The 27715-nt window shown below is 65.5% G+C and overlaps 1 protein-coding gene across 1 annotated transcript in view; it reads right to left on the bottom strand.

The window, feature by feature from the left end:
• Muc5ac (mucin 5AC, oligomeric mucus/gel-forming) overlaps positions 1–27190 on the bottom strand; it is a 35426-nt gene extending 8236 nt beyond the window's left edge. The window contains 35 exon segments of the mRNA XM_042671524.1: positions 437–611; positions 985–1208; positions 1406–5473; positions 5508–5886; positions 5946–6421; positions 7041–7229; positions 7321–7364; positions 8047–8212; positions 8373–8501; positions 8890–9046; positions 9446–9685; positions 10124–10303; positions 10889–11002; positions 12143–12281; positions 13254–13405; positions 13643–13743; positions 15330–15382; positions 15508–15763; positions 15993–16119; positions 16753–16847; positions 17546–17710; positions 17797–17934; positions 18041–18110; positions 18624–18734; positions 20367–20505; positions 20604–20721; positions 20917–21042; positions 21144–21357; positions 21500–21609; positions 22038–22128; positions 22540–22654; positions 23004–23262; positions 23540–23599; positions 23962–24036; positions 27118–27190. Coding sequence (XP_042527458.1) covers positions 437–611; positions 985–1208; positions 1406–5473; positions 5508–5886; positions 5946–6421; positions 7041–7229; positions 7321–7364; positions 8047–8212; positions 8373–8501; positions 8890–9046; positions 9446–9685; positions 10124–10303; positions 10889–11002; positions 12143–12281; positions 13254–13405; positions 13643–13743; positions 15330–15382; positions 15508–15763; positions 15993–16119; positions 16753–16847; positions 17546–17710; positions 17797–17934; positions 18041–18110; positions 18624–18734; positions 20367–20505; positions 20604–20721; positions 20917–21042; positions 21144–21357; positions 21500–21609; positions 22038–22128; positions 22540–22654; positions 23004–23262; positions 23540–23599; positions 23962–24036; positions 27118–27190 — 9328 coding nt within the window.
• Positions 27191–27715: the final 525 nt, after the last annotated feature.

Below are 27715 nucleotides of genomic sequence, written 5' to 3'. Positions count from 1 at the left end.
GAGCAGCAGAGGCCAGTGTTCCCCACTCCCGCCCCACAGGGCTGGGGCTCCACAGAGCTCGGAGGACACCCTGAGCTGAAGTCTGCTGCTGTCTGAGCCCCGCCCACCCGGCCCCTGAGCCCCGCCCACCCGGCCCGCCCAGCCTGCTGGTGTCTGAGCCCCGGTGGGGCTGCCCGCCCGCCCTGGTGGGACCCCCGGCTGGACCCCCAGCCCGCCCCGGTGGGACCCCCAGCCTGCCCCGGTGGGACCCCTGGCCCGCCCCGGTGGGACTCCCGGCCCGCCCCCGGTGGGACCCTCAGCCTGCCCCGGTGGGACCCCCGGCCCGCCCCCAGTGGGACCCCCAGCCCGCCCCCAGTGGGATCCCCAGCCCGCCCCCGGTGGGACCCCGGCCCGCCCCTGGTGGGGCCCCCAGCCCACCCGGTGGGCCCCGGCTCACACTGGCACTGGTAGTGCTGGCAACAGCCGTCCTCATCGTCCACCTTCAAGGCCGGGTAGCCATTGGCACACGCCGGTACTTCTATCTCCGGGCAGGTGCGGGGGCTCAGGGAGACGCTGTGGTCCTCCTCACAGGTGGCCTGGGAGCAGTTGGCCATGGCCCACGTCTCCCCTTTCTGCAGAATGAAGACAGCTGCGGGCCACAGCCCGGCCTCGGCACCCTCCCTCCCCCGCAGCAATCAGGGTACTGTGCGCGGACCCAGGACCCACTGGGGCCCTGCCTGCCTCCCACCCACCTGTGACCTGTGGCCCCCTCCTGAGCCGAGCTGGCTGGGGGTGCTCACCGTGTGGAGACGCCCCTCCTCTGTCCCTGCCCCCCCAGCAGCCCCAACCCCAGGCCCCACACGCCTGGACAGCCAGCCACGGGGGAGGCCCAACCCCCAGTCCGCAGCAAGACTGCCACCCAGTGGTCACTCGGCCAGCGGAGGACCTTGGGCTGAGGCCTCACTGCAGAGGCCCTGCAGCGGCCCAGGCCCCACGGCAACTGACCTTTCTTGGAGGAATCACATTGTGGCACCAGTGGGCAGGCGGGGAGCCCGAGGGAGAGGTGGATGGCGGAGAGGGCGATGATGGGGAGGGAGACAAAGTGGGCGTGGGGGGCTGTACGGTGGAGGGACAGTCCTGGTCCACACCCCGGATGACCAGGCAGTCCTGGCTGCACGTGGCGTGGTAGCAATGGCCCTCGAGGTCTCTCTGGAGGTATACAGTAGACCCTGAACCAAAGGGCGAGGAGGATGAGTAGAGGCCTTCCCGGAAAGGCCCCTCCCCAGCCGGGCTGGAGCCGCCAGGCCCGGGGGCCACACCACCCCTGTGGAAGTGGCGTCAGCACTCCCAGGGTCTGGGGCCAATCTGCGTGACTGCTAAATGCCAGCCCTGCCTGGCTGCCGCTCCCGCAGGCCCCTGCGCCTACCTGCTGCATACAGGTGGTTGTGTACATTGCAGAAGCATTTGGGAGCGGAGACTGACAGGGAGCCAGACGTCCAAGGCGAGGAGCGAGCTGACGGGGAGGGTGGAGGAGACCAGGCGGAGGCGGTGGAGATCGTGTGAGGCACCGTCGGAGTCACACCGCAGCCCTCGGGCTGCCGGCAGCACAGCACCCGCACCGCGTAGTCCAGGCACATTCCCAGGGTCCCCGGCTGGTCCTGGTTCCGGCACAGCAGGCCCACGTCGGGGTCGCACCGCACCACCTGGCCCAGGCTCTCCAGGCTCGCTTCCGGGCGGCTCTCGGCCCGGCACTGCAGCTGAGTGATCTCCTCGGGGCGACCGCAGATCTGCTCTCCCGCCCTGAGGATGCGGCTGTAGGTTTCCACGTCCCCTCCGTGCGGCCCGGGGACGGGGGAGTCCACATTGAACCACTTGGTCCAGTTGCACTGTGGCTGGCACTCAGGGGGCACGGCGGAGGACTTGCTTGCTGGCGGTGTAGACACAGGTCTTGTGCTGGCTGTAGATGCAGAAGTGGTGCTGTGCCTTTGAGAGGAGGTGCTGACTGTGTGCGCAGGGGAGACACTGACTGTGTGCGCAGAGGAGGAGCTGACTGTGTGCGCAGAGGAGACACTGACTGTGTGCGCAGAGGAGGAGCTGGTCTGGGGTCTGGAGGAGACACTGACTGTGTGCGCAGAGGAGGAGCTGGTCTGGGGTCTGGAGGAGACACTGACTGTGTGCGCAGAGGAGGAGCTGGTCTGGGGTCTGGAGGAGACACTGACTGTGTACGCAGAGGTGGAGCTGGTCTGGGGTCTGGAGGAGGAGCTGACTGTGTGCGCAGAGGAGGAGCTGGTCTGGGGTCTGGAGGAGACACTGACTGTGTGCGCAGAGGAGGAGCTGGTCTGGGGTCTGGAGGAGACACTGACTGTGTGCGCAGAGGAGGAGCTGGTCTGGGGTCTGGAGGAGACACTGACTGTGTACGCAGAGGTGGAGCTGGTCTGGGGTCTGGAGGAGGAGCTGACTGTGTGCGCAGAGGAGGAGCTGGTCTGGGGTCTGGAGGAGACACTGACTGTGTGCGCAGAGGAGGAGCTGGTCTGGGGTCTGGAGGAGGTGCTGACTGTGTGCGCAGAGGAGGAGCTGGTCTGGGGTCTGGAGGAGGTGCTGACTGTGTGCGCAGAGGAGGAGCTGGCCTGGGGTCTGGAGGAGGAGCTGACTGTGTGCGCAGAGGAGGAGCTGGTCTGGGGTCTGGAGGAGGTGCTGACTGTGTGCATAGGAGTCACACTCTCAGTGGAGGCCCTGGGTGGGGTGACAGAGGTGGTGGTAGGGCAGCCCTCGGGCTGCCGGCAGCACAGCACCCGCACCGAGTAGTCCAGGCACATTCCCAGGGTCCCCGGCTGGTCCTGGTTCCGGCACAGCAGGCCCACGTCAGGGTCGCACCGCACCACCTGGCCCAGGCTCTCCAGGCTTGCTTCCGGGCGGCTCTCAGCCCGGCACTGCAGCCGAGTGATCTCCTCGGGGCGACCGCAGATCTGCTCTCCCGCCCTGAGGATGCGGCTGTAGGTTTCCACGTCCCCTCCGTGCGGCCCGGGGACGGGGGAGTCCACGTTGAACCACTTGGTCCAGTTGCACTGTGGCTGGCACTCAGGGGGCACGGCGGAGGACTGGCTTGCTGGCGGTGTAGACACAGGTCTTGTGCTGGCTGTAGATGCAGAAGTGGTGCTGTGCCTTTGAGAGGAGGTGCTGACTGTGTGCGCAGGGGAGACACTGACTGTGTGCGCAGAGGAGGAGCTGACTGTGTGCACAGAGGAGGAGCTGACTGTGTGCGCAGAGGAGGAGCTGACTGTGTGCGCAGAGGAGACACTGACTGTGTGCGCAGAGGAGGAGCTGGTCTGGGGTCTGGAGGAGACACTGACTGTGTGCGCAGAGGAGGAGCTGGTCTGGGGTCTGGAGGAGGTGCTGACTGTGTGCGTAGAGGTGGAGCTGGTCTGGGGTCTGGAGGAGACACTGACTGTGTGCGTAGAGGAGGAGCTGGTCTGGGGTCTGGAGGAGGTGCTGACTGTGTGCGCAGAGGAGGAGCTGGTCTGGGGTCTGGAGGAGACACTGACTGTGTGCGCAGAGGAGGAGCTGGTCTGGGGTCTGGAGGAGACACTGACTGTGTGCGCAGAGGTGGAGCTGGTCTGGGGTCTGGAGGAGACACTGACTGTGTGCGCAGAGGAGGAGCTGGTCTGGGGTCTGGAGGAGACACTGACTGTGTGCACAGAGGTGGAGCTGGTCTGGGGTCTGGAGGAGACACTGACTGTGTGCGCAGAGGTGGAGCTGGTCTGGGGTCTGGAGGAGGTGCTGACTGTGTGCGCAGAGGTGGAGCTGGTCTGGGGTCTGGAGGAGGTGCTGACTGTGTGCGCAGAGGTGGAGCTGGTCTGGGGTCTGGAGGAGGAGCTGACTGTGTGCGCAGAGGAGGAGCTGGTCTGGGGTCTGGAGGAGACACTGACTGTGTGCGCAGAGGTGGAGCTGGTCTGGGGTCTGGAGGAGGTGCTGACTGTGTGTGCAGAGGTGGAGCTGGTCTGGGGTCTGGAGGAGGTGCTGACTGTGTGCGTAGAGGAGGAGCTGGTCTGGGGTCTGGAGGAGGTGCTGACTGTGTGCGTAGAGGAGGAGCTGGTCTGGGGTCTGGAGGAGGTGCTGACTGTGTGCGCAGAGGAGGAGCTGGTCTGGGGTCTGGAGGAGGTGCTGACTGTGTACGCAGAGGTGGAGCTGGTCTGGGGTCTGGAGGAGGTGCTGACTGTGTACGCAGAGGTGGAGCTGGTCTGGGGTCTGGAGGAGGTGCTGACTGTGTGCGCAGAGGAGGAGCTGGTCTGGGGTCTGGAGGAGGTGCTGACTGTGTGCGCAGAGGTGGAGCTGGTCTGGGGTCTGGAGGAGACACTGACTGTGTGCGCAGAGGTGGAGCTGGTCTGGGGTCTGGAGGAGGAGCTGACTGTGTGTGCAGAGGAGGAGCTGGTCTGGGGTCTGGAGGAGACACTGACTGTGTGCGCAGAGGAGGAGCTGGTCTGGGGTCTGGAGGAGGTGCTGACTGTGTGCGCAGAGGAGGAGCTGGTCTGGGGTCTGGAGGAGGAGCTGACTGTGTGCGCAGAGGAGGAGCTGGTCTGGGGTCTGGAGGAGGTGCTGACTGTGTGCGTAGGAGTCACACTCTCAGTGGAGGCCCTGGGTCGGGTGACAGAGGTGGTGGTAGGGCAGCCCTCGGGCTGCCGGCAGCACAGCACCCGCACCGAGTAGTCCAGGCACATTCCCAGGGTCCCCGGCTGGTCCTGGTTCCGGCACAGCAGGCCCACGTCGGGGTCGCACCGCACCACCTGGCCCAGGCTCTCCAGGCTTGCTTCCGGGCGGCTCTCAGCCCGGCACTGCAGCCGAGTGATCTCCTCGGGGCGACCGCAGATCTGCTCTCCCGCCCTGAGGATGCGGCTGTAGGTTTCCACGTCCCCTCCGTGCGGCCCGGGGACGGGGGAGTCCACGTTGAACCACTTGGTCCAGTTGCACTGTGGCTGGCAATTAGTGGTTACAGGTGCAGTGCTGGTTTGAGTTCTGCCAGTGGGGTTTCCGGTTCTGGATACAGGTGCTGAGGTGTCTGCTGACGAGTGTCTGCTGGCAGTCCAGCCGGTGGCTGGCGTCTGGGGGCTGGTGTAGCGTGGGCTGGCCTCGGTGTGGGCCCGCATGCTGGTAGCACACTGATCCACGGTGCGGCAGCACTTCACCCGGATCTCGTAGTTGTAGCAGATGGGCGGGAGCTGGTTTTTGTTCAGGCAGATCAGCCCCTGCTCCAGGCTGCAGGTCACGTCCTGGCCCAGCTCAGCCAGCGGTGTGTTGGGGAAAAACTGTGCCCTGCATTCCACCTGCTGAGGGCGCTCACAGAACTGGAATCCCTGGGACCGCAGGTTTTCAAAGGTGTCGAAATCACCACTGTTCCTGTCTGGCCTGGGATAGCTGCCGTCCATCCATTCGGTCCATTCACACAACTCCTGCCGGCAGGGGCCTCCAGGGGAGGTCAGGCTGTGGGTGTGCGCTGTGGCTTCCGTGGCCACAGTGGACGCGGAGGGCCTTGCTGAAGTGGTTGACACGTGCATTATGCTAGTGGTGGGAAGAGTTGTTTGGGCAGGTGAAGGGGTGCGTGGGGCAGGTGTGGAGGTGCGTGGGGCAGGTGTAGGGGTGCCGGGGGCAGGTGTAGGGGTGCCGGGGGCAGGTGTAGGGATGCCGGGGGCAGGTGTAGGGGTGCCGGGGGCAGGTGTGGAGGTGCCCGGGGCAGGTGTAGGGGTGCGTGGAGCAGGTGTGGAGTTGTCCGGGGCAGGTGTGGAGGTGCCCGGGGCAGGTGTAGGGGTGTGTGGAGCAGGTGTGGAGGTGCCCGGGGCAGGTGTAGGGGTGCGTGGAGCAGGTGTGGAGTTGTCCGGGGCAGGTGCAGGGGTGTCCGGGGCAGGCACAGGAGCACTAGCTGTGGAGACAGTGGCTGAGGTGGAGGCGGCCGGGGAGGCGGTTCCGGGTCTGGCTGGGCTGGAGGCGGTGCTGAGGGTCGGTTCGGGGCTGCTGGAGCTGGAGCAGGGCGCGGGGCTGCAGCACAGGATCCTCACCTGGTAGTTGTGGCAGAGCCCCGACGCCTGGTCCCTGTTGCGGCAGCTTAGCCCCACGGCGGGGCTGCAGTCCACGCGCTGGCCCGGGGCCAGGGGTCGCTCCTCGGGCGCGCCCTCGGCCCGGCACTGCACGGCCCTGGGCGCCGGGCAGACCCGGAACCCGTGCGCCCGGAGGTTCTCCAGCGTCTCGAAGTCACCACTGTCGAGCCCCAGCCCTGGACGGCTGACGTCCAGCCACGGGGACCACAGGCATTGGTCCTCGCAGCCCGGGCTGGTCTGCACAGAGGTGGTGCCCGGCATCTCCCTGGAGGAGGAGGCGGTGCTCGGGGGCTCCGTGCTTGCCGTGCTCTCGGTGGGGCTGGGCCCTGTGCCGACGGTTTGCCTTGAGCTCACAGCTGTGGGCAAAGAAGGGGACAGAGATGGCACCAGGGCTGGTGCTCGGGGCCGCCTCTGGCACCGGGGCTGGTGCTCGGGGCCGCCTCTGGCACCGGGGCTGGTGCTCGGGCCCTGCCGCCCCGCCATGCCACCAGCTGCCTGGGCCTTTCACCACAGAAGGGCCAACAGCGCTCGGCCTGCCTGACCCGGGCAGGGGTGGAGCAGCAGTTTGGAAGAGCCCATGTGTATAATCCCTAAAAGCAGAGCGTCAGCAGCGCCTCGCTCGGAGGCTGGTGACGGTGCTGCCAACACCGCGGGCGTAGGGGCTTGGAGATGCCCGGCGTGCGTGCAGTAGCCCTAAATTCCCATGTGTGGGGAGCCTCAGTCCTGGGGTCAGAGCACGCTCAAAGCCAGGCCCGTCCGCTGCTGGAGGCAGGATCGTGGAGGCCAGGCCCGCCCCGGCAGCTGGGGGCCGGAGGCGCCGGCCCTTTCCACGGCAGGGCGCCTGGGAGAGGGGGCAGGGCGCCATCAGGTGCTGATGCTCCAGACCCCTTCTGACCCTCGGTGCTGGGCACACACCCGGCATCCAGCCAGCCAGACTGTGGGGCAGCCACAGGACCCCGAGCCCCTCTGCCTTACCGGGCGGCGCCGTGGAGAAGGAGAAGGTGGTTGTGGGCCCGGGGGTGGTGGGGCTGCACGCGTAGGTCTTCCTCTCAATGGTGCCCTCGGCCCCACAGCGGGCAGTGATGCAGCCGCCCGTGCCGTCGGCCATGTGGTAGATCACGTCCCCCGGACGGAAGCGGCTCCCGCCGTAGGTGCAGACACAGGCTGCGGGGAGCAGAAAGAGCCGCGGGGCTGATGGGGGCCGGGGCGCTAGCGGAGACCGCCAACCCCCGGCCCGGAGGCTGCGACTACTCACCCTGGGGGTCGTGGACGCAGTGCACGCCGCGCTCCGTGCAGACGCTGGCGGGAGGAGGAGCATTAAGCAGGGTGTGCGGGCTGCCGCCGGCCCGCACAGGGCCCCGTGCCTCCCCACGGCCCGCTGGCCAGGGGCGGCCCTGCCTCCAGCCCTCTGGGGTCAGCACCCCTGGGCGCATGTCTTCTCCAGGGCTGGCCAGCGGTCAGTGACCATGGAGACATGCGAACTAAAATACTGCCCAAGGCCGGGAAGGTGCTAGTGGTAGAGTGCTGGCCTAGCGTGCACAAAGCCCTGGGTTTGATGCCTCAGTACCACATATGCAGGAAAAGCCGGAAGTGGCGCTGTGGCTCAAGTGGTAGAGCACCAGCTTTGAACAAAAGCAGCTCAGGGACAGCGCCCAGGCCTTGAGTTCAAGCCCCAGGACTGGCCAAAAATAAAAAACACTGCTCTTCGGCCCACGCTTCCAACCGGCACCCGTCCCCTGGCGTCAGCACAGGGGACCCCGTTAGCTGTCCCCTGCACCCTCAAAGCACCCCAACCTGGAACGTACCCCACATCTCTGGACCTCAGGACACAGGACCCCAGCCCCTAAGAGAAGTGTGTCCTGTGTGCTTGATCCAGAGCACACAGCCTGTCAGGAGACCCGGGCCCAGGGCGCAAGGCCCAGAGCTGCTGGGAGTGCAGCGGCCCAGCCCCCCGCCCCCGCTGGGCAGGCACGTGACGCACCAGGAGTGACAGTTCTGGCCAGAGGGCACCGCAGTGCCCAGCCGGTACGACTTCCCGTGGACACGGCAGATGGGTGGCGGTGGTGGCGGGGTGGGGCACGTGGCCACACACTGCATCTTGTCCTCGTCGAAGATGGGTGTGTCGGCTGAGCACTGGGGGTAACAGCCTGCGGGCCAGAGCTGCGTCAGACACGCCGGCCGGGCATGCCGCGTGCCCTGGGGCAGCCCACGGCCCCGGTGGACCCCCACTCTGGACCCCAAGTTCCCCAGGGCAGATCCCGGGGGCCCGGCCACACCCCAGCCCTCCCAGGCCAGCCCCCAGCCCACCTTCAAGGCCACGAAGGCCGTTCAGGCACTGGCCGCTGGGGTTCCTGCAGGTGCGCATGCAGGGGGCTCCACAGGGCTGGTAGTGCCACGTGCACTGGCCCTCCGCGTTGTAGTAGTCGCAGAAGAGCGCTGCGGGGACAGCGAGAGTCAGCCCGGAGCTCGGCCGGCGCCGCCACCCCACGCTCCCGGCCACGGCCACGGTGGCCCAGAACAGGAAGGGTGACCCTGGTCCCGCCACCCCACGCTCCCGGCCACGGTGGCCCAGAACAGGAAGGGTGACCCTGGTCCCGCCACCCCACGCTCCCGGCCACGGTGGCCCAGAACAGGAAGGGTGACCCTGGTCCCGCCCCTCCTGGTTCCCAGGTCCTGGAGGGGCTGACATGAGATGGGGCACAGGGGTCTCGAGACAGAACCCCTCAACCACACCCCAGGGCTCACTCAGACGCGGCTACGCTTCCTTCAAAACCCGCCTGTCCCTCCCGAGGGCCCCGGCGCTGCCTCCCCGCCCGGCACTCACGGCAGACGTCGGGCGTCCTCCAGGACACGCACACGCCCACGTCGTGGCAGGCCTGGGCGTAGGCCGCCACGGCGGTGCACAGACACTCGCAGTCTCCCCCCGAGTCGCACGCACACGCGTCGCTCACGCAGGCCTCGTAGTACTTGGTGGGCTCCACCTGGGGGAGACAGGGCTTCAGCTCCGGGGACCCCTGGATGCACACCCTGGTCTGCTGGCCCGTTTCCAGCGGGGCTCAGGGAAGCAAATGGCTGGTGTCTGTAGCGCGGTCCTGATGCTGCTGAGTTCTGGCTACCGGGTGTTCCCATTCAATCCCCGGCTCCCAGATAGCCCATCCTGGCCCCCGCATGCACCCTGGGCTGATGGCTGCATCTCCTTCCTTGCCTGCTCCCCAGGATGCCTCAGCCAGGCCCCCCCCGCCCCCTCCCCTGCCCTCAGCCAGGCCCCCACCGCCCCCTCCCTGCCCTCAGCCAGGCCCCCCCCGCCCCCTCCCTGCCCTCAGCCAGGCCCCCCCCGCCCCCTCCCTGCCCTCAGCCAGCCTCCCGCCCCTCCGTCATACATGGGCGTGGCAGGCAGCGAAGGTCTTGCTGTTGATGATGCTGCACTGCTTCTGGGCCCAGGACTTGCGGTAAGGGTTGGCAGTGCAGGGGTCCTTGGGCACCAGGGCATCGGGGCAGGACGGGGAGAACTTCCAGCTGTTGCCGAACTCCAGGGCGTCTCCCACCACAGACTGACTCCGTGTGGTGAAGTCGTTGATGGTGTTGTCGTCGAAGTTCCCGCACAGGCCGCAGACCCTGCCCTGCAAAGCCCAGGAAGAGCAGAAGTAAGCTGGGGCCCCTTCCCACACACCCCAGCCCCCTAAGGCCGCACGGCTGCCCCAGAGGCCAAAGAGGCCGCCGCGGCCTACCCAAGCCCAAGCGGGAACGTGGCTCTGCCGGCGTCTCGTCTGCAATTCTAGTGTCTAGAGCTGAGGGAGGACTGACCACCTAGTCTACCGCCACCTGCTATGGCCGCGGAAGGACAGCCATGGACGAGGGTTCCTGCCCCCCCCCCCCCCCGTCTCCCTGTGTCTGCCTTTCTCTGCCTGTCTCCTCTCGGGGTCGCTCTGTCTCTGTCTCTGTGCATCCTGCCTCTTTCTGCACCTTCTAAATCTGCCCTTGTCTCCGTCTCTGTCCCCTGCCCACTGGGTCCCTCTGGCCTTGGGAGCAATGCAGTGGCCTTCCCGTCTCCGTCTCACCTTGAACTCTGGATCGAGCCTGAGGAAGATGCTGGTCCTTCTGTCCCATAGTAGCACCAGGCCAACGTCCGTCTCCACCACCAGGTAGACACCCACCTGGCGGATGGAGAAGGGCATCTCCTGCCCCGCCTCCTTCTGAACCACCTCCACCTTCCCGTCGCTCAGCTTCAGCTCGTAGCGCTGCGTGACAAACAGCCCTCAGGGTCTGGCAGAGCCTCGGCCCCCCCATCCCACCACGGAGCCCCCTGCCCAGCCCCAGGCCTGTATCCCGCCGCGGAGCCCCCGCCCAGCCCCAGGCCCGTATCCACCACAGAGTCCCGGCCCAGCCCCTGCCCCCCATCCCGACCCAGAGGCCCCGCCCAGCCCCAGGCCGTATCCCGCCACGGAGTCCCCGCCCAGCCCCTGCCCCCCATCCCGCCATGGAGCCCCCGCCCAGCCCCAGGCCCATATCCTGCCATGGAGCCCCTGCCCAGCCCCAGGCCTGTATCCACCACGGAGCCCCCGCCCAGCCCCTGCCCCCCATCCCGCCACGAAGCCCCCGCCCCAGCCCCTGCCTCCCCATCCCACCACGGAGCCCCCGCCCAGCCCCAGGCCGCATCCCGCCATGGAGCCCCCGCCCCAGCCCCAGGCCGTATCCCACTGCGGAGCCCCCGCCCCTGCCTCCCCATCCCGCCCCAGAGCCCCCGCCCAGCCCCAGGCCGTATCCCGCCGCGGAGCCCCCGCCCAGCCCCAGGCCGCAGAGCTCCTGGTACCCGGGCTTCTCACCCCGAGGAAGAGCTTGATGGCTTTGGAGCAGGTGGTCCCTGTGGTGCCGCAGGGGACATTCTCCGTGACCACGCGGAAGGCGCCCTGTGCACTGCTGTTCCCGCTGCAGTGGTCCTGGAGGGCAGAGAGCAGAGGGCCGAGGAGACCGGATGCGTGGGGCGCCCACAGGCATGCTGGGACAGCCGCACTCTCGAGGCCTTGTGTGGCTGGGCCCAGGCTGCTGACTCCCTCCTCTGCACACCCCTGCACAGCGCACACTCGCCTGCCATGCACACCCCTGCACAGTGCACACTCCCCTGCCGTGCACACCCCTGCACAGTGCACACGCCTGCCATGCACACCCCTGCACAGTGCACACTCCCCTGCCGTCCACACCCCTGCACAGCGCACACTACCCTGCCGTCCACACCCCTGCACAGCGCACACTCCCCTGCCGTCCACACCCCTGCGCAGCGCACACTCCCCTGCCGTCCACACCCCTGCACAGCGCACACTCGCCTGCCGTCCACACCCCTGCACAGCGCACACTCCTGCCGTCCACACCCCTGCACAGCGCACACTCGCCTGCCATCCACACCCCTGCACAGTGCACACTCGCCTGCCGTGCACACCCCCGCACAGCGCACACTCGTCTGCCGTCCACACCCCTGCACAGCACACACTCGCCTGCCGTGCACACCCCTGCGCAGTGCACACTACCCTGCCGTGCACACCCCTGCACAGCGCACACTCCCCTGCCGTCTACACCCCTGCACAGTGCACACTCTCCTGCCGTCCACACCCCTGCACAGCGCACACTCGCCTGCCATCCACACCCCTGCACAGTGCACACTTGCCTGCCGTCCACACCCCTGCACAGTGCACACTCGCCTGCCATCCACACCCCTGCACAGTGCACACTCGCCTGCCGTGCACACCCCTGCACAGCACACACTCCCCTGCCATCCACACCCCTGCGCAGCGCACACTCGCCTGCCGTGCACACCCCTGCACAGAGCACACTCTCCTGCCGTCCACACCCCTGCACAGCGCACACTCGCCTGCCATCCACACCCCTGCACAGTGCACACTCGCCTGCCATCCACACCCCTGCACAGCACACTTGCCTGCCGTCCACACCCCTGCACCAGCGTACCCTCCTCTGTCCACACCCCTGCACAGCGCATAATCCCCCTGCTGTCCACACATTTGCACTAGTGCATACTAGCAGTACCCACACACATGAAACAGGACATACTCACCCCCCATACATACCTGCACCAGTGTATACTCGCAGTCTCCACTAAAACTGTAGCGCTGTCCATCAAAGGTGAGGTAGTGGCCATCCCCGTACACAGAGCAGGTGGCCAGGCAGGGCTCATCTGTGCACTGCCACTTTCTGCTCTCACAGGTGCTATGTGGGACACAGAGGTCAGGCCTGGGCCCCTGCCAGGGACCCTCCCAGAGGCTCTGTGGAGACCCTGCAGGGCCTGTGGTGGCTGTGACCTCCAAGAGGACCTGTGATTTAAGTATCTGACCAGAGTTTTCCTGGCTGGATATCCCGTGACAGACATGTCAGTCAGCAGGGCCTCTGCACTGGCTCGTTCTTTCCCCAGCCCTGGCCTCTGTGTCTCGGGGTTGAGGATGGCTTGGACGCCCACGTGCCAGGTGTTACAGCCACCCAGATGGTCGCCCCGCATCTGTACAGATGCCCACGTGCCAGGTGTTACAGCCCATGCAGATGGTCGCCCCGCATCTGTACAGATGCCTACGTGCCAGGTGTTACAGCCACCCAGATGGTCGCCCCGCATCTGTACAGATGCCTACATGCCAGGTGTTACAGCCCGTGCAGATGGTCGCCCCGCATCTGTACAGATTCCTACATGCCAGGTGTTACAGCCACCCAGATGGTCGCCCCGCATCTGTACAGATGCCTACATGCCAGGTGTTACAGCCCGTGCAGATGGTCGCCCCGCATCTGTACAGATTCCTACATGCCAGGTGTTACAGCCACCCAGATGGTCGCCCCGCGTGTGTACAGATGCCCACGTGCCAGGTGTTACAGCCCATGCAGATGGTCGCCCCGCATCTGTACAGATGCCTACGTGCCAGGTGTTACAGCCACCCAGATGGTCGCCCCGCATCTGTACAGATGCCTACATGCCAGGTGTTACAGCCCGTGCAGATGGTCGCCCCGCATCTGTACAGATTCCTACATGCCAGGTGTTACAGCCACCCAGATGGTCGCCCCGCATCTGTACAGATGCCTACATGCCAGGTGTTACAGCCCGTGCAGATGGTCGCCCCGCATCTGTACAGATTCCTACATGCCAGGTGTTACAGCCACCCAGATGGTCGCCCCGCGTGTGTACAGATGCCCACGTACCAGGTGTTGCAGCCCACCCGGATCGTCTCCCCGCGTCTGTACGTGGCCTCGTTGTGCACACAGGGACAGTCTTCCACGGCCACGCAGCCACCTTCGCCATCTGCCACCAGCCCATCAGGGCACACACAGCCAGGCACGCACTGAGGGCTGTACTGTAGGGGAGGTGGACAGGGCTGAGTGGACAGGAACAAAGCCGGACTGCCACGACCCCCAAGAGACGTGGCACATGGCCGCAGGGCCCCAGGAGCATCAGAGTCTTCGAAGGACCAGTCTGGCCACACTGTCCCAAGCTCCAGTGCGCTGACCCCACTACTGGAGCAGCCACAGACATCCTCAGCAGCAAGGGTCAGGGGTCAGGAGCCAGTGGGAGGGGTGACCAGGGTACTTACACAGGCCATGTCCAGCGTGTGGCAGCTCTTCTGGCAGCCAGCCCCGGTGGCCCCCGCTGTGGCGTTCCGGCAGTCGAAGTAGACCATGGGTGCTCCGCACACTGGGGAGGGAGGGCCAGTCAGGAGACCCGTTCCCACCCCCGGGGGGCAGCTGCACCAAAGGGGAGCAGCTGCTGCCACCCTTGAGCGTGTTCCCAAACATCTGACCACCCTGAACGTGGGAGAGCTGCACATCTGTGCTGTGTGTGGGAAGCGTGTGTCCGTGTGGATTGTGAGGTGTGTGTGTGATTGTGTGTGCTGTGCGTGAGGAATGTGTGGACGTGTAGATTGTGAGGCATGTGTGTGATTGTGTGTGCTGTGCGTGGGGGAAGCGTATGTGGATCGTGAGGTATGTGTGTGGGGGATTGTGTGTGCTGTGCATGGGGGAGGTGTGTGTGGATCGTGAGGTGTGGGTGTGTGGGGGGGGATTGTGTGTGCTGTGCATGGGGGAGGTGTGTGTGGATCGTGAGGTGTGTGTGTGTGTGATTGTGTGTGCTGTGCGTGAGGAATGTGTGGACGTGTAGATTGTGAGGCATGTGTGTGATTGTGTGTTCTGTGTGTGGGAAGCGTGTGTCCGTGTGGATTGTGAGGCGTGTGTGTGATTGTGTGTGCTGTGCATGGGGGAGGTGTGTGTGGATCGTGAGGTGTGTGTGTGTGATTGTGTGTGCTGTGCATGGGGGAGGTGTGTGTGGATCGTGAGGTGTGTGTGTGTGATTGTGTGTGCTGTGCATGGGGGAGGTGTGTGTGGATCGTGAGGTGTGTGTGTGTGATTGTGTGTGCTGTGCATGGGGGAGGTGTGTGTGGATCGTGAGGTGTGTGTGTGTGATTGTGTGTGCTGTGCATGGGGGAGGTGTGTGTGGATCGTGAGGTGTGTGTGTGTGATTGTGTGTGCTGTGCATGGGGGAGGTGTGTGTGGATCGTAAGGTGTGTGTGTGTGTGATTGTGTGTGCTGTGCATGGGGGAGGTGTGTGTGGATCGTGACGTGTGTGTGTGTGGGATTTTGTGTGCTGTGCATGGGGGAGGTGTGTGTGGATCGTGAGGTGTGTGTGTGTGTGATTGTGTGTGCTGTGCATGGGGGAGGTGTGTGTGGATCGTGAGGTGTGTGTGTGATTGTGTGTGCTGTGCATGGGGGAGGTGTGTGTGGATCGTGAGGTGTGTGTGTGTGATTGTGTGTGCTGTGCATGGGGGAGGTGTGTGTGGATCGTGAGGTGTGTGTGTGTGATTGTGTGTGCTGTGCATGGGGGAGGTGTGTGTGGATTGTGAGGTGTGGGTGTGTGATTGTGTGTGCTGTGCATGGGGGAGGTGTGTGTGGATCGTGAGGTGTGTGTGTGTGTGATTGTGTGTGCTGTGCATGGGGGAGGTGTGTGTGGATCGTGAGGTGTGGGTGTGTGTGATTGTGTGTGCTGTGCATGGGGGAGGTGTGTGTGGATCGTGAGGTATGTGTGTGTGATTGTGTGTGCTAAGTGTTGGAAGTGGCCAGTTCTTGCTCCCATCGTCCTCACCAGCACTGAGGGGTGGGGAGCAAATACCACACCAGACACAGAGAAGCCAGTCAACAACCTCTTGTCTGTTTGACCCCAGCACCAAATAGGGAGCTTCTCGTGGAGATGAGGGAGCTTAAGGGCAGTGATTCCCAATCCCGCCTCACCTGGGGTGGGAGCAGGGCCTCCGATGCAGGTCAGGGACCCCGTTGTGCAGGTGCTAGGAGAAGAGGGCTGTCAGCATGTCTGCTCTGGGCCCCTGGGGCCTGGAGACCCACCAGCCAGGCCCCACCCACCAGACCCCACCCTGCCTTGTCCCCACCCTGCCCGGCCCACAAGCCCTACCAGACAGCCCCGTTGTCGTGCACAGACTCGCCGTTAGGGACCAGGGAGCCTCTGTGGTAGCAGGGGCAGCTGGCTGCCGCCACACACTTGCCCACGTCATCCAGGAAGGTGCCCTCGGGGCAGGCACAGCCATCCACAGGGACAAAGCTGACCTGACAGGTGACATCCTCCTGGCTCAGGGAGCGGCAGGTGGGCTGGCAGGTGCTGATGTGGTAATGGTAACTCATTGACTTCGGGCAGGTGGTGGTGGGTTTTGCTATGGGGTAGGAGGCAGGAAGGGGACACTCAGGAGGGTTGTGGTAAACAGCCTGGAGTCAGCTGGCAGCCCAGTGGGCAGAGGCCTCTGGCTCCCCGGATACTAAGCCTGGTGGTGGTGGTTTGGGTGCTGCTCAGCCTTAGAGCCAGGGAGCCAGGCCCTAGAAGACGATGGGGCCTCCCCCAAGCCTGGTGGGGGCCAGGCCCAGCCCCCTCCCAGGTGCACTCACTGCAGAGGCCGTCCCGCCAGCCGCTGAGCAGCACGCCCCGGGCCGCACAGGCTCGCACGTAGGAGGACAGGGCCGCGCACATGCAATCCTCGCTCCTCTCGCAGTTGCACGTGTCGAACATGCAGTTCTGGGGGCGCAGGTCGGGGCATCAGGGACCCCATGTCCCTCAGGGTCCCTCAGCACCCAGCTCTGCAGGTGAAGGTCAGGACACCAAGAACCCCGCCCACACGTGGAGACATCTCCTTCACGGTTGGCCTGGGGTCTGGAAGCCCAGTGTCCCTGCATCTCCCCACCTTCCCTGGCTCCCCCAGGATCCCCCGAGGCCCCCACCCGCCCTGGTGAGAAGTGCTTGTGCAGCACACAGGACTTGGGTGCTGCCTCTTGGAGCTTCAGGTCCAATCAGGTCCTCAGGGCAGTGAGTTTTGGAAAACTCTGGTGTTTTCTCTCTGTGACCCACCAAGTGTGGGTTCTACATGCATCTGCTCTATCCCTTCCTGGTTCCCCACTTAGCCCTTGGGTCCAGCTAGCTGAAAACCCCCAGAGTTTAGTCCCTGTGCTGGTGTGGGCTTATGGAAATGATGAATGAGTGAGTGAGTGAATGAGGTGTGAGAATGAGGAAATGGCACCAGAGCACAGAGCTTCCTCCAGACCCCGCTGCCCACTGCCCACCAGGTGCCCCTCCTCAGATTTCCGCAGCCCTCTGTGGGGGACCCACAAGCCCATAGTGGGGCTGTGTCCAGAGGCTGGCAGAGAGTGTTACCGAGTAGTAGGCAGCAGGGTTCACGGTGGCGTGGCACTGGGAAAAAGGGCCGTTGGAGTTTGTCAGCTGTGAGCACCAGTACTGGGCATACTTCTCTGTGGACAGAAAAGAAGCCATCGGCTACTCTCACACCTGCACTCCTGGTTGCTCCTGCCTGAGGTTTGGAGGTTCTGGCAGGCGCCGTCACACTGAACACAGCACTGCAGACTGAGGATGCAGTGTCCTCCCACATACAGGGAGCACGGAGCAGCCGCGGCCCAGGCTCCTCCCCCTTCCCCGCCCCCAGCCCTCTCCTCAGAGCCACCATCTTCTAGGGGTGTGAGAGGCCCTCACTATGGATAGGTAAGCCAAGATAACTATGCCAGGGCAGGCAGTGATGGAGTCAGGACTGGCTGAACTCCTTGCCTCTTGCACCTTGCCTGGTCCAGGAGGCTGAGTAACTAATATCACTGGTAGGTCAAGAGAGGCCCAGAAGCAGAGGCCCAAAGTGTGATTCTGGGTGCTCAGTGACAAGGCAGGTGGCTGGCTGTGACCTTGGCTGTGACCATTTCAAGGCCATTTTCCATTGCCTCACCCACCACCACCACACCCAGACATGGACACCAGCCTTCCATCTGCCCTGGGGCACCCAGACTTGCCTCACTTGCCACCCAGCACATGGTGAGTTTGCCTGATGACCTCCCTTCAGAGCAGAGAGCTGAACCCTCGCCAGGGTCAGAGGGCACTGAGCAAGTGCCCAGCTCAGCAATGGGGGTGGGTAGACCAGCCCTGGGAAGCCAATGCCCACACGTACCATTCTCCACGCTGAGCGAGCAGGGGTCCTCAAAGATGTTCTTAACATTGGGGCAGGCAGCCTGTGTCTTGAAGGTGTTGAAGAAAGCAGCAGCGGTGCCCTCCACCACCCCACTGATGGTCCGGAAGTCATCAGCCTGGATGCTGTTGAAGTTCCCGCAGAGACCTGGGGGTGGGGGGGAGAAGGCAGCTTGAGACCCAGGTGGACTCTGCGATGGGGTCAGTCAGGCAGCCCGGAGATGGTACTCTTACCGCAGGTCAGTCCCCGGAGCTCAGGTGCCAGCCGCACAAACACCTGCATGGTGGGCACCAGCTGGACATCCAGCTGCAGGCCCAGGGTGGTCTGAGCGATGATGAAGAAGGTTGAGGGTCTGAAGAGGGTGACGTTGGCTGCAGATGAAGAGCACACAGGTGGTGCTGGGGCTCGGGAGGAGGCCCAGAGGCGGCCTGTGACTGGGGGCGGGGTGCACGGGGAGACTGCAGGCCACGCCCTCACCTGCAGAGACCGGCAGCTGGGTGTAGATCTGATTCACAAAGACCTCTCCACTGGCCTTCATCACGACAACCTGGAAGCGGCCACAGACAACAAGTCAGCATGTGGCTCAGGCCTGGGGCCTTGTCCCTCCAGCTACCCTCCCCCTTGGTGCCCGGCCGAGGCTGTGAAATGTGTCCTTGAGGGGCCTGGAGACCATCTTCCCGGAGGGTCACCACCCCCTTGAGGTGTTCTGATTCCTATTCTACTTTCCTAAACTTTATGAGAACTTTCCCCCATCCCTGACATCTACAGCCCCAAGTCTGTTAAAAAAAAATCAACTTCAGTGAAGAAGCCTGATGGCCAGAGATGCTGCAGCCTCTCCTACCTACGTAGGACCAGGTGGGCCAGGCCTGGGGCTCAGCATCCCGTCCCTGAGCCTCTCCACTTAGGGATAGGCACTGGGAAGACGCAAGCAGCAGCCAGTGGGGGAGAAGCCACAGCCACTTGCTGCTCATCACGTGGGCACAGGTGACACGCCACAGGACACCCCTCCCTGGGTCACCCCGGGCCTGCGCCCCCCACCCCCCCCGCCTGTGACACTCACCGTCTGCCCCCCACCCAGGCTCAGCGTCACGCTCTTCAGGCAGGTCTCACTGTCGGTCAGCCCGCACCTGCGCAGCTCAGCCAGCACAGTGAAGGCACCACTGTCACAGGGCTGCGGGCACGGCACGGGTCCTCAGGCACTGTCCCCACCTCCTCCTCCCTCTCCTCCGGCCCGTGCTGTGTCCCTTCACTGGGCTCCTCAGCAGCACCTCCCCCCAATCCCAGGCAGATGTGCTTTCAGATCCCCAAATGGGGACCCCTCCCCCGCCCCGCAGCCCACACAGGGGAATGGCAACACGCCCACTGTGTGGAAGAAAGCTAAGAAGGCGGCCAGTGATCATTCCAACCTCGGGACCAGAGGGTCTGTGGGCTCCGAGGGGGGGAGAGGTGGGCGGGCATCCCAGGTGCCCAGGCAGTGGCACTATTCTGCATGACACAGCTCTGTGGGGTGACACTGCGATGGTAGACACAGCACACTGCACAGCACCAAGAGCAGCAGGAGGGTGCCACACGCGGCTCCCGCACTCAGCGCCCGGGCAGCAGGAGGGTGCCGCACGCGGCTCCCGCACTCAGCGCCCGGGCAGCAGGAGGGTGCCGCACGCGGCTCCCGCACTCAGCGCCCGGGAGGGATGTCAGGTGATGGGGGCCACATGATGGGCGATGCCATGGCACAGGCATCGTGGCAATGAGGCGTCGATTTTGACCCCTCGATTGTCACAAAATCTCACTAATGTAAAAAGTTAACGTGGGGGGAAACTGGACTGAGGATGGGAGTACATGAGAGTTCTCTGGACTTTCTGCTCAATTTGTAAGCCTAAAACTGCTCTTTAAAAAGGCAGTATAGCCAGACACTGGTAGCTCACACCTGTAGTCGTAGCTACTCGGGAGGCTGAGATCCGAGGATCACTGTGTGAAGCCGCCTGAGCAGGAAAGTCCGTGAGACTCTTACCTCCAAATAATCAACCACAGGAAGCCAGAAATGGAGCTGTGGCTCAAGTGGTAGAGCATCAACAACAGAGGCTCAGGGACAGTGCCCAGGCTCTGAGTTCAAGCCCCAGGACTGGCAAAAAAAAAAAAAAAATACAATCTAACGGGAAAAATAGCTTGTTAATGGGCCCTTGCCTAGCAAGCACAAAGGCCAGAGTTCAAACCCCTGTGTCTCCCTAATAATTCTTTTTTTTTTTTTTTTTTTGCCGGTCGTGAGGCCTGAACTCTGGGCCTGGGCGCTGTCTCTCAGCTCTTCAGCTCAAGGCAAGCGCTCTACCGCTTGAACCACAGCGCCACTTCTGGCTTTTTCTGTTTATGTGGTGCTGAGGAATCGAACCCAGGGCCTCATGCATGCAAGGCAAGCGCTCTACCACTGAGCCACCTTCCCTATAATAATAATTCTTATTATTACCAAGTTTATTAAACAAAAACTTCAGGGCTGAAGGCATGGCTTAGTTGGTACCTGTGTAGCAAGAGACCCTGAGTTCAAGCCCAATGCTACCAAAACAAAGACAAAGCTCAGGGTCAGAGGCATCAGCCAGGCACTGGACAGCAGTCTTCCATCGAGGGAACGCAGGTGTCCCTGGGGAGCCCATGTTTGAGGACAGGGCATTTCTTTAAGATCTCACACCAGGTATTCCCAAGGATGGCTGAGATGTGAGACCCTCGGTCAGGGGAGTTAAACCAGGAGGCTGAGCCTGGGACCCCGCCGGGTGCATCCCAGCCAGCAGAGAACAAGAGACAGCCCAGGCCCTACCTTGGTCAGCACATAGCTGCAGTCTCCGTGCACCGTGTACTGCCTCTCATCGAACGTGGAGAAGTGGGAACCGCCCAGCACCGAGCAGGTGCCTGGGCAGGGGACCTCCCGGCAGCTCCACCGGCCTCCAGAGCAGGTACTGCAGGCAGCGGGAACAGGGATAACACGCATTGGCCTTGGCCGCGGGAGCAACAGGCCGTCTGGCCCCTCCACAGGCCACAGGAGCCCGGGACCTACCACGTGGTGCAGTCTGAAGAGTAGTTGGCTCCCGGGGCATAAGCAGTCCCGTTGTACAGGCAGGCACACTGCGACACCGGCACACAGCCAGTCTGGCCGATGTCATCGAGCACCAGCCCTGCAGAGAACAGCCGGGCTGTGTGGCAGGCAGGTACCAGCCGGGGTCTCGGCCAGCATCGACAGCTCAGGACACCTCCAGTCAGGGGTCAGAGGCGTCTTTTCTCCAAGGCTCAGCCATGGAAGATGGCCACCTGGAGCCCAGAACGCAGGTGCACCTCTGTGCATGGGCGTGCAGGGCTGAACCCCATCTTACCCTTGGGGCAGAAACACCCAGCGACACAGTGGTCCTCGCAGGTCTGGGAGCGCTGGGGGTTGGAGCAGGTGTCCACGCAGGGCGAGCCGCACTCCTGGTGCTGCATGTTGAGGGGGCACGTCCGGGCTGCGGAGACCACCAGCATGGGTTTAGGTCCTGGCCCGGCCCCGGCCCCCTGACCCCAGGATGGCGTGATGGAGAAGGGGCGCCCGGCTGCGGGCACTCACGGCAGAGGTCGGGATCCCGCCAGTCCTGCGGCTGCCCTCCCGCGTGGGCGCACTGCCTCGAGTACTCGGCCAGGGTGTGGCAGAGGCAGGAGGGCAGGTGGGCGTGGGTGCACCGGCAGACATCCTGCCGGCAGGCCTCCACGTAGCTGCCGACCTCCACCAGGGCCGCACAGCCTGAGAACAGCCGGCTTCTCAAGATCTCATCGCAGATGCCCTGGGCAAGACAGGAGCCTGTGCTGAGCCTCGGCTCAGAGCACGCTGGGGTGTCCTCACGGCTCGCTGCCACTCCCTGTCCCCCGTCCCCCATCCCCCGTCCCCCTTCCCCCTCCCCCTGGCCAGTTCGCTTCAAGGCTCACGTGGCTGTTTGAGCAGTTCTTCTGAGGCTCCGGGACGGGGTCTTGGCACTGCTCTGTGGGACCATCCATCTTCTGCAGGTTCCCAAACTCGAGGGGGGTCAGCTTGACATCTGCAAGAGACACAGAGCCAGCCCTGCCTGTGGGCCCTGGGGCCTCAGCCCAGAGAATTCCTGAAGCTAGATCCCTGGGGGAGGCTGGCGCCCTACCAGGAATCCCCCATCCTCTGCCCAGACACTCGGGGAGTCTGGAGCTGCGTGAGGAAGAGGGAGGAGCCGAGGGCTCCAGCCTGGCACTAACCACACGGGACCCAGGTTCCTACCCGCCAGACTGGCGGAGGCCCTGGGCAGCACGCGTGTGAGGCGTGTGCGAGAGCTGTGCCTCGGCAGGCTTGCGTGTGGGTGCACGCAGAGTGCTCTGGGTGCGTGTTTTTGTGCGTCACGTGTGGGGGAATGTTTGCACACTATTTGGAGATGCTGGACTGGGGCTCCCGGAGTCTGAGACCCCGGGGGGCTCTGGGTGGGCCCGCCGGCGGCCTTACTGTGAACGACGAACTCGCTGGACACGGGGCTGCCGTTGAAATCGCCACAGAGCCCACAGGTCTTGTTGGCATACTTGCCGTCCAGCTCCAGCTGAAATGGGGGAGACGTCAGACCCCGTCCCGCCAACAGGGTCCCAAGATATGAAGGGCAGACTCCCAAGGAGGGGTTGGGGGTCCTCGGAGGAGGCCCAGGCTGGGAGACCCCCACAGGAGTCGATGGAAGCTGACCCCAAGCAGGGTGCAGACACTGCACACAGGGCGCCTCCGTCTTGGGGCAAAGCCCCACTGGTGACAGCCTGCCGCCCCCACAGCCCATCCCACGCGCCTTCCGCCCAGGAAGGCCTCTGCGGAGCCCGTGGGACTGGCCAGGCCTCGGCTGGAGCGTGGCCCCATCCTGCCTTCGTCACAGGCCCGTCCGCCCCCTCCCACGCCTCCCACCATTGCTCTGCCCCTCCCCCTCGCCCTCCCCCCTCCTCCCCCCTCGCCCCCCCCCCCAGCTCACCAGGAGGCTGTCATCCTCATTCCACATGAAGACCAGGCCCAGCTTGGCCACCACCTTCAGGTATCCACTGCTGAGCTCCATGAAGACCCCGGACTGGCTGAAAGGCAGCTGGACACTGTGGAGGAGAGCAGGCGGAGGAGCTGAGCGGCCGGGGCTGCCCGGGGTGGAGCACAAGCCCCGCGCCCAGGACCGCGAGGCCCTGCTGTCCCCCACTGCCCAGACGCAGGTTCCCCCCAGCACCCCCCGGAGACTCACAGACGGCCGAGGCCCTGCTGTCCCCCACCGCCCGGACCCAGGCTCCCCCCAGCACCCCCCGGAGACTCACGGATGGCCGAGGCCCTGCTGTCCCCCACTGCCCGGACCCAGGCTCCCCCCAGCACCCCCCGGAGACACACAGACGGCCGAGGCCCTGCTGTCCCCCACTGCCCAGACGCAGGCTCCCCCAGCACCCCCCGGAGACTCACGGACGGCTGTTGACCAGGACGGAGCTCTTGGCCAGCTGGACCACCAGGCCGTCGAGCTTCATGGTGACCTGCAGCGCGCTGGTGTTGGGGCGCGGGCCGCGGCGCAGCTGCACGTTGAAGTCCTCGTAGGTGGCGCCGCAGTGCGCGGAGAACACATAGTTGCAGAGGCCAGGGAAGCGGAAGACGCGGCCGTCGAAGGTCTTGTAGTGGAAGTCGCCCCAGGTGCTGCACACCCGCCCGTTGTGTGTGGGGTTCAGGGCTGCGGGGAACCAGCGCGGTTGAGCCTTCGGGGCTGCTGCCTTTCCCGCAGCCTCCTGGGCACACAGCAGCTGCCACCGCCCTCTGCAGGCCTCCAGGACCCCCGACACTGCAGGCTCAGGCAGCAGTCCTGGCTGATCTAGAACATGCTGGGGATGGCTGGAGGCCCTGGGGACCCCTTTCTGGGCCTGCTCGTTGTCAGCCTGGACGTGGACCCCCGCTGTCTACCCGCCCCAGGCAGCCCTGCCACCCCGGGCCAGCCGTCGGGCCGCACTCACCCTGGACCACCGGGAGGGGCCTCAGCGGAGAGAGGTGCATCACGCCTCGGAGTGGGTCACCTGCGGAGACCGGGGCTCATGGGGCTGTGCGCGGCCTTGAGAGGGGCTAGGGACCCCGCGGCCTTGAGAGGGGCTGGGGACCCCGCGGCCTTGAGAGGGGCTGAGGACCCCGTGGCCTTGAGAGGGGCTGGGGACCCCACGGCCTTGAGAGGGGCTGGGGACCCCGCGGCCCAGAGGAAGCGGGTCGTGGAGAGCCACGTGGGCGGGGGGCCTCCCCCAGCACCCCTCCCTCCGAGTTCTGACCCCTCGGTGGTAACCAGCTGCGTTGCCACTTCAAGAAGTCCTGGGGCCCCTGGCCGTGCGTGTTGGAGGTTGGGGAACCTGGCAGTCGCGTGGGGTGGGGAAAGAAGGCCAAGACTTACCGCCGTGCCCCTGAGCCGGGGAGAGGCTTGGGTGTTGCTGATAGCCGGACTTCAGAGCGTCACCCTGGGCCTGGCCTGTAAGAGATGAGCCTGAGCAGGGCAGGTGCCTCAAACGGTCCAGGCCGCCGGTCACCAGAGGCGTGGATGAAGGGAGAGGCATAAGGATGCAAAACAGGTGGGAGAGCCGGTCACAAGGGCTGTCTGGGTGGCAGGATGCCCCCGTCCCTGTGGCCAGGCATCGGAGGCCTCCCGGGCTGAGGGCCGTGAGCATGGGCATCGGAGGCCTCCCAGGCTGAGGGCCGTGAGCATGGGCATCGGAGGCCTCCCAGGCTGAGGGCCGTGAGCATGGCCCCATCGCTGCCCCATCAGGCTGCACACATGTGCACAGTGTCACCTGCTAGCCTGATGCCTGGGGCCGGCATGGCCTGCGGGCCTCGCCGGGGCCAGGCCCTGCGAGGGTGGAGGGGGTGGTGTGCAAGGCCACACTGGATTCCACCTGGAGTCCAGCTGCCTGATCCTGTGCTCCCCCCCACGCCCTGCTGTCCCTCAGCTTCTGCAGGGGTGATCTTATGAGGGTCATGACTGGCCAGCCTGGGGAGCAGACATGCAAAGGACAGAGCAAGAGCCGGTTCCAAGTTGCTGCCCCTCCCGCCTCCCTGGACACGAGCCTCATCAGCACCCTGGCCAGGGCCTCAGGCCCGGCAGAGACCAGCGAGGTGGTGGTGTAGCCCTGCCCAGGGCTCCCAGACGCCAGAGGCCAGGCCAGCCTTGACACGGCGTGGCAGAGGCCAGCGGGAAGGTGGCTGGCTCAGGACACAGGCCAAGGCATGGGTGTGGCCCCTCAGCACAGACGGAGCTTCAGAAGCCAACTCACCCAGTGCCTTGGCCCTGCCCTGTGAGCTCTGCAGAGGAGAGGACCATCCCAGGCCTCGGGGAGGACCATCCCAGGCCCCGGGGAGGACCATCCCAGGCCCCGGGGAGGACCATCCCAGGCCTCGGGGAGGACCATCCCAGGCCCCGGGGAGGACCATCCCAGGCCTCGGGGAGGACCATCCCAGGCCCCGGGGAGGACCATCCCAGGCCTCTGGGAGGACCATCTCAGGCCTCGGGGAGGACCATCCCAGGCCCCGGGGAGGATCATCCCAGGCCTCGGGGAGGACCATCCCAGGCCTCCGGAGCGAGTGTCCACTGGGGGTCAGCACAGACCGGGTGGGTGGCCAGGCCAGACAGGGTCCTGTCTGCCAGAGGAGCACAGGCAGATGGAAGGAGGCCCTGCGGGCTCCAAGTCTCTGGCAGAGGGCTGTGGCTTAGAGCAGGACAGCCAGTGTGGCCGGAACTGTGAGCATGTTCCCTGCCCCTCCAGGGCCCGGGGCCTGTGCCACGGCCATTCCCCCCACCCCCGCTACCCCCTCCACGCCCACCTCCTCACTGCAGGCCGTCCCCCCCCCCACTCCCCCCCTCCACGCCCACCTCCTCACTGCAGGCTGTCCCCCCGCCCCCGCTACCCCCTCCACGCCCACCTCCTCACTGCAGGCCGTCCCCCCCCCCCCCCGCTACCCCCTCCACACCCACCTCCTCACTGCAGGCCGTCCCCCCCCCCACTACCCCCTCCACGCCCACCTCCTCACTGCAGGCTGTCCCCCCGCCCCCGCTACCCCCTCCACACCCACCTCCTCACTGCAGGCCGTCCCCCCCCCCCGCTACCCCCTCCACACCCACCTCCTCACTGCAGGCCGTCCCCCCCCACTACCCCCTCCACGCCCACCTCCTCACTGCAGGCTGTCCCCCCGCCACTACCCCCTCCACGCCCACCTCCTCACTGCAGGCCGTCCCCCCCCCCGCTACCCCCTCCACGCCCACCTCCTCACTGCAGGCCGTCCCCCCCCCCCGCTCCCCCCCCCGCTCCCCCTCTCCACGCCCACCTCCTCACTGCAGGCCGTCCCCCCCCCACTACCCCCTCCACGCCCACCTCCTCACTGCAGGCCGTCCCCCCCCCCCGCTACCCCCTCCACGCCCACCTCCTCACTGCAGGCCGTCCCCCCCCCACTACCCCCTCCACGCCCACCTCCTCACTGCAGGCCGTCCCCCCCCCCGCTACCCCCTCCACGCCCACCTCCTCACTGCAGGCCGTCCCCCCCCCACTACCCTCTCCACGCCCACCTCCTCACTGCAGGCCGTTCCCCCCCCCCCCCGCTACCCTCTCCACGCCCACCTCCTCACTGCAGGCCATTCCCCCCCCCCGCTACCCCCTCCACGCCCACCTCCTCACTGCAGGCCGTCCCCCCCCCACTACCCCCTCCACGCCCACCTCCTCACTGCAGGCCATTCCCCCCCCCCGCTACCCCCTCCACGCCCACCTCCTCACTGCAGGCCGTCCCCCCCCCACTACCCCCTCCACGCCCACCTCCTCACTGCAGGCCGTCCCCCCCCCCCGCTACCCCCCTCCACGCCCACCTCCTCACTGCAGGCCGTCCCCCCGCCCCCGCTACCCCCTCCATGCCCACCTCCTCACTGCAGGCCGTCCCCCCCCCCGCTACCCCCTCCATGCCCACCTCCTCACTGCAGGCCGTCCCCCCCCGCTACCCCCTCCACGCCCACCTCCTCACTGCAGGCCGTCCCCCCCCCCCGCTCCCCCCCCCGCTCCCCCTCTCCACGCCCACCTCCTCACTCTCAGCCTGGCTCTCCTGCAGAGGCAGGGTGTGCTAGCCCCGTGGGAAGGACGACCGGCCTGTCCTAGGACTGTAACCTTCTCTCACCTCAAGGACGCAGGCCTGGGTGAGTCTGGGTCCCCTTGTCCCCCAAGGTCGAGACCTCAGGACACCCCCACCAAGGCCCTGACAGAGGCAGACTCTCCAGACATGAGTCCTGTGTCCAAGATGCCGAGAGCCACCCGACCAGGCCGGCCAGGCTTGGAGATGGAGCGCGCTTCTCCACCACAGGGGCGTCCAGCCCGCAGCCCCCCAACCCCCCAGCCAGAAGCTGTCTTGGGGGAGGAGTAGGGCTGCACGGGGGCTGAGGGGCTGGTGCCCCGTGGATGCATTCAGTTTGCCCACAGGGAGGAACTCCAAGTGACCACTGCCCACCTGAGACCAGAGCTTGGACAGTGGCCGGGGGCTCCAAGCCCCACCTGGGACATTGGGACAGCTCAAGTCCTACCTGTGTGCTGGCAGCAAGCCAGGGCCAGCGCCAGCGCCCACAGCGGGGCCAGCTTCGCCCGGCCAACACGCATGGTGTGAGTGTGAGAGGTGTCCCCACAGGCGGCCTCTGAGGGGAGGCTGGAGTCTGCCCTGGGCTTTTGTAGCCCCAGAGCCGGCCCCAGCCCCGGGGGCTCCACGTGAGTGGGCGGGGCAGGCTGTGGTTCTCACCCAGGTAAACAGTGGGCACCGGCTTCAGGCAGGTCAGCCGCAGAGGGTGGAGGTGGGAGGGCCCACCCTGGGTGGGGCCTGTTTTCCCCTGGATTCCCGCAGGCCCTAGCCATGTGGCCCCCACCCTGACTTTCTCAGTTACAACCCAGGAGTTCCTGGTTCTTCAAGGAACATGACCAAATGCTACCCATAAGGTGTCGTGAGCCTGGACTGGCCGGTCACCTCCCCTCACTTCCAGAAACTCCGTGGGCAGCAGCCCCCAAGCGAGGGGCAGAGCCCTTCCCCACAGAGCAGCCCAGCCCCCTGCTGCCTGAGACCACAGCTGGGCCCAGGCAGGCGGTGAGCAGAGGCCCAGTTCCTCTGACCGCCAGGGACCAGGAGTCCTTGAT

The sequence above is a fragment of the Dipodomys spectabilis genome, unplaced genomic scaffold (genome assembly GCF_019054845.1).
Source record: "Dipodomys spectabilis isolate Male_0828 unplaced genomic scaffold, ASM1905484v1 ptg000639l, whole genome shotgun sequence".
Taxonomy (NCBI): Eukaryota; Metazoa; Chordata; class Mammalia; order Rodentia; family Heteromyidae; genus Dipodomys; species Dipodomys spectabilis.
Note: the sequence above shows the minus strand (reverse complement) of the source record. Positions and strands in the feature narration are given on the sequence as shown.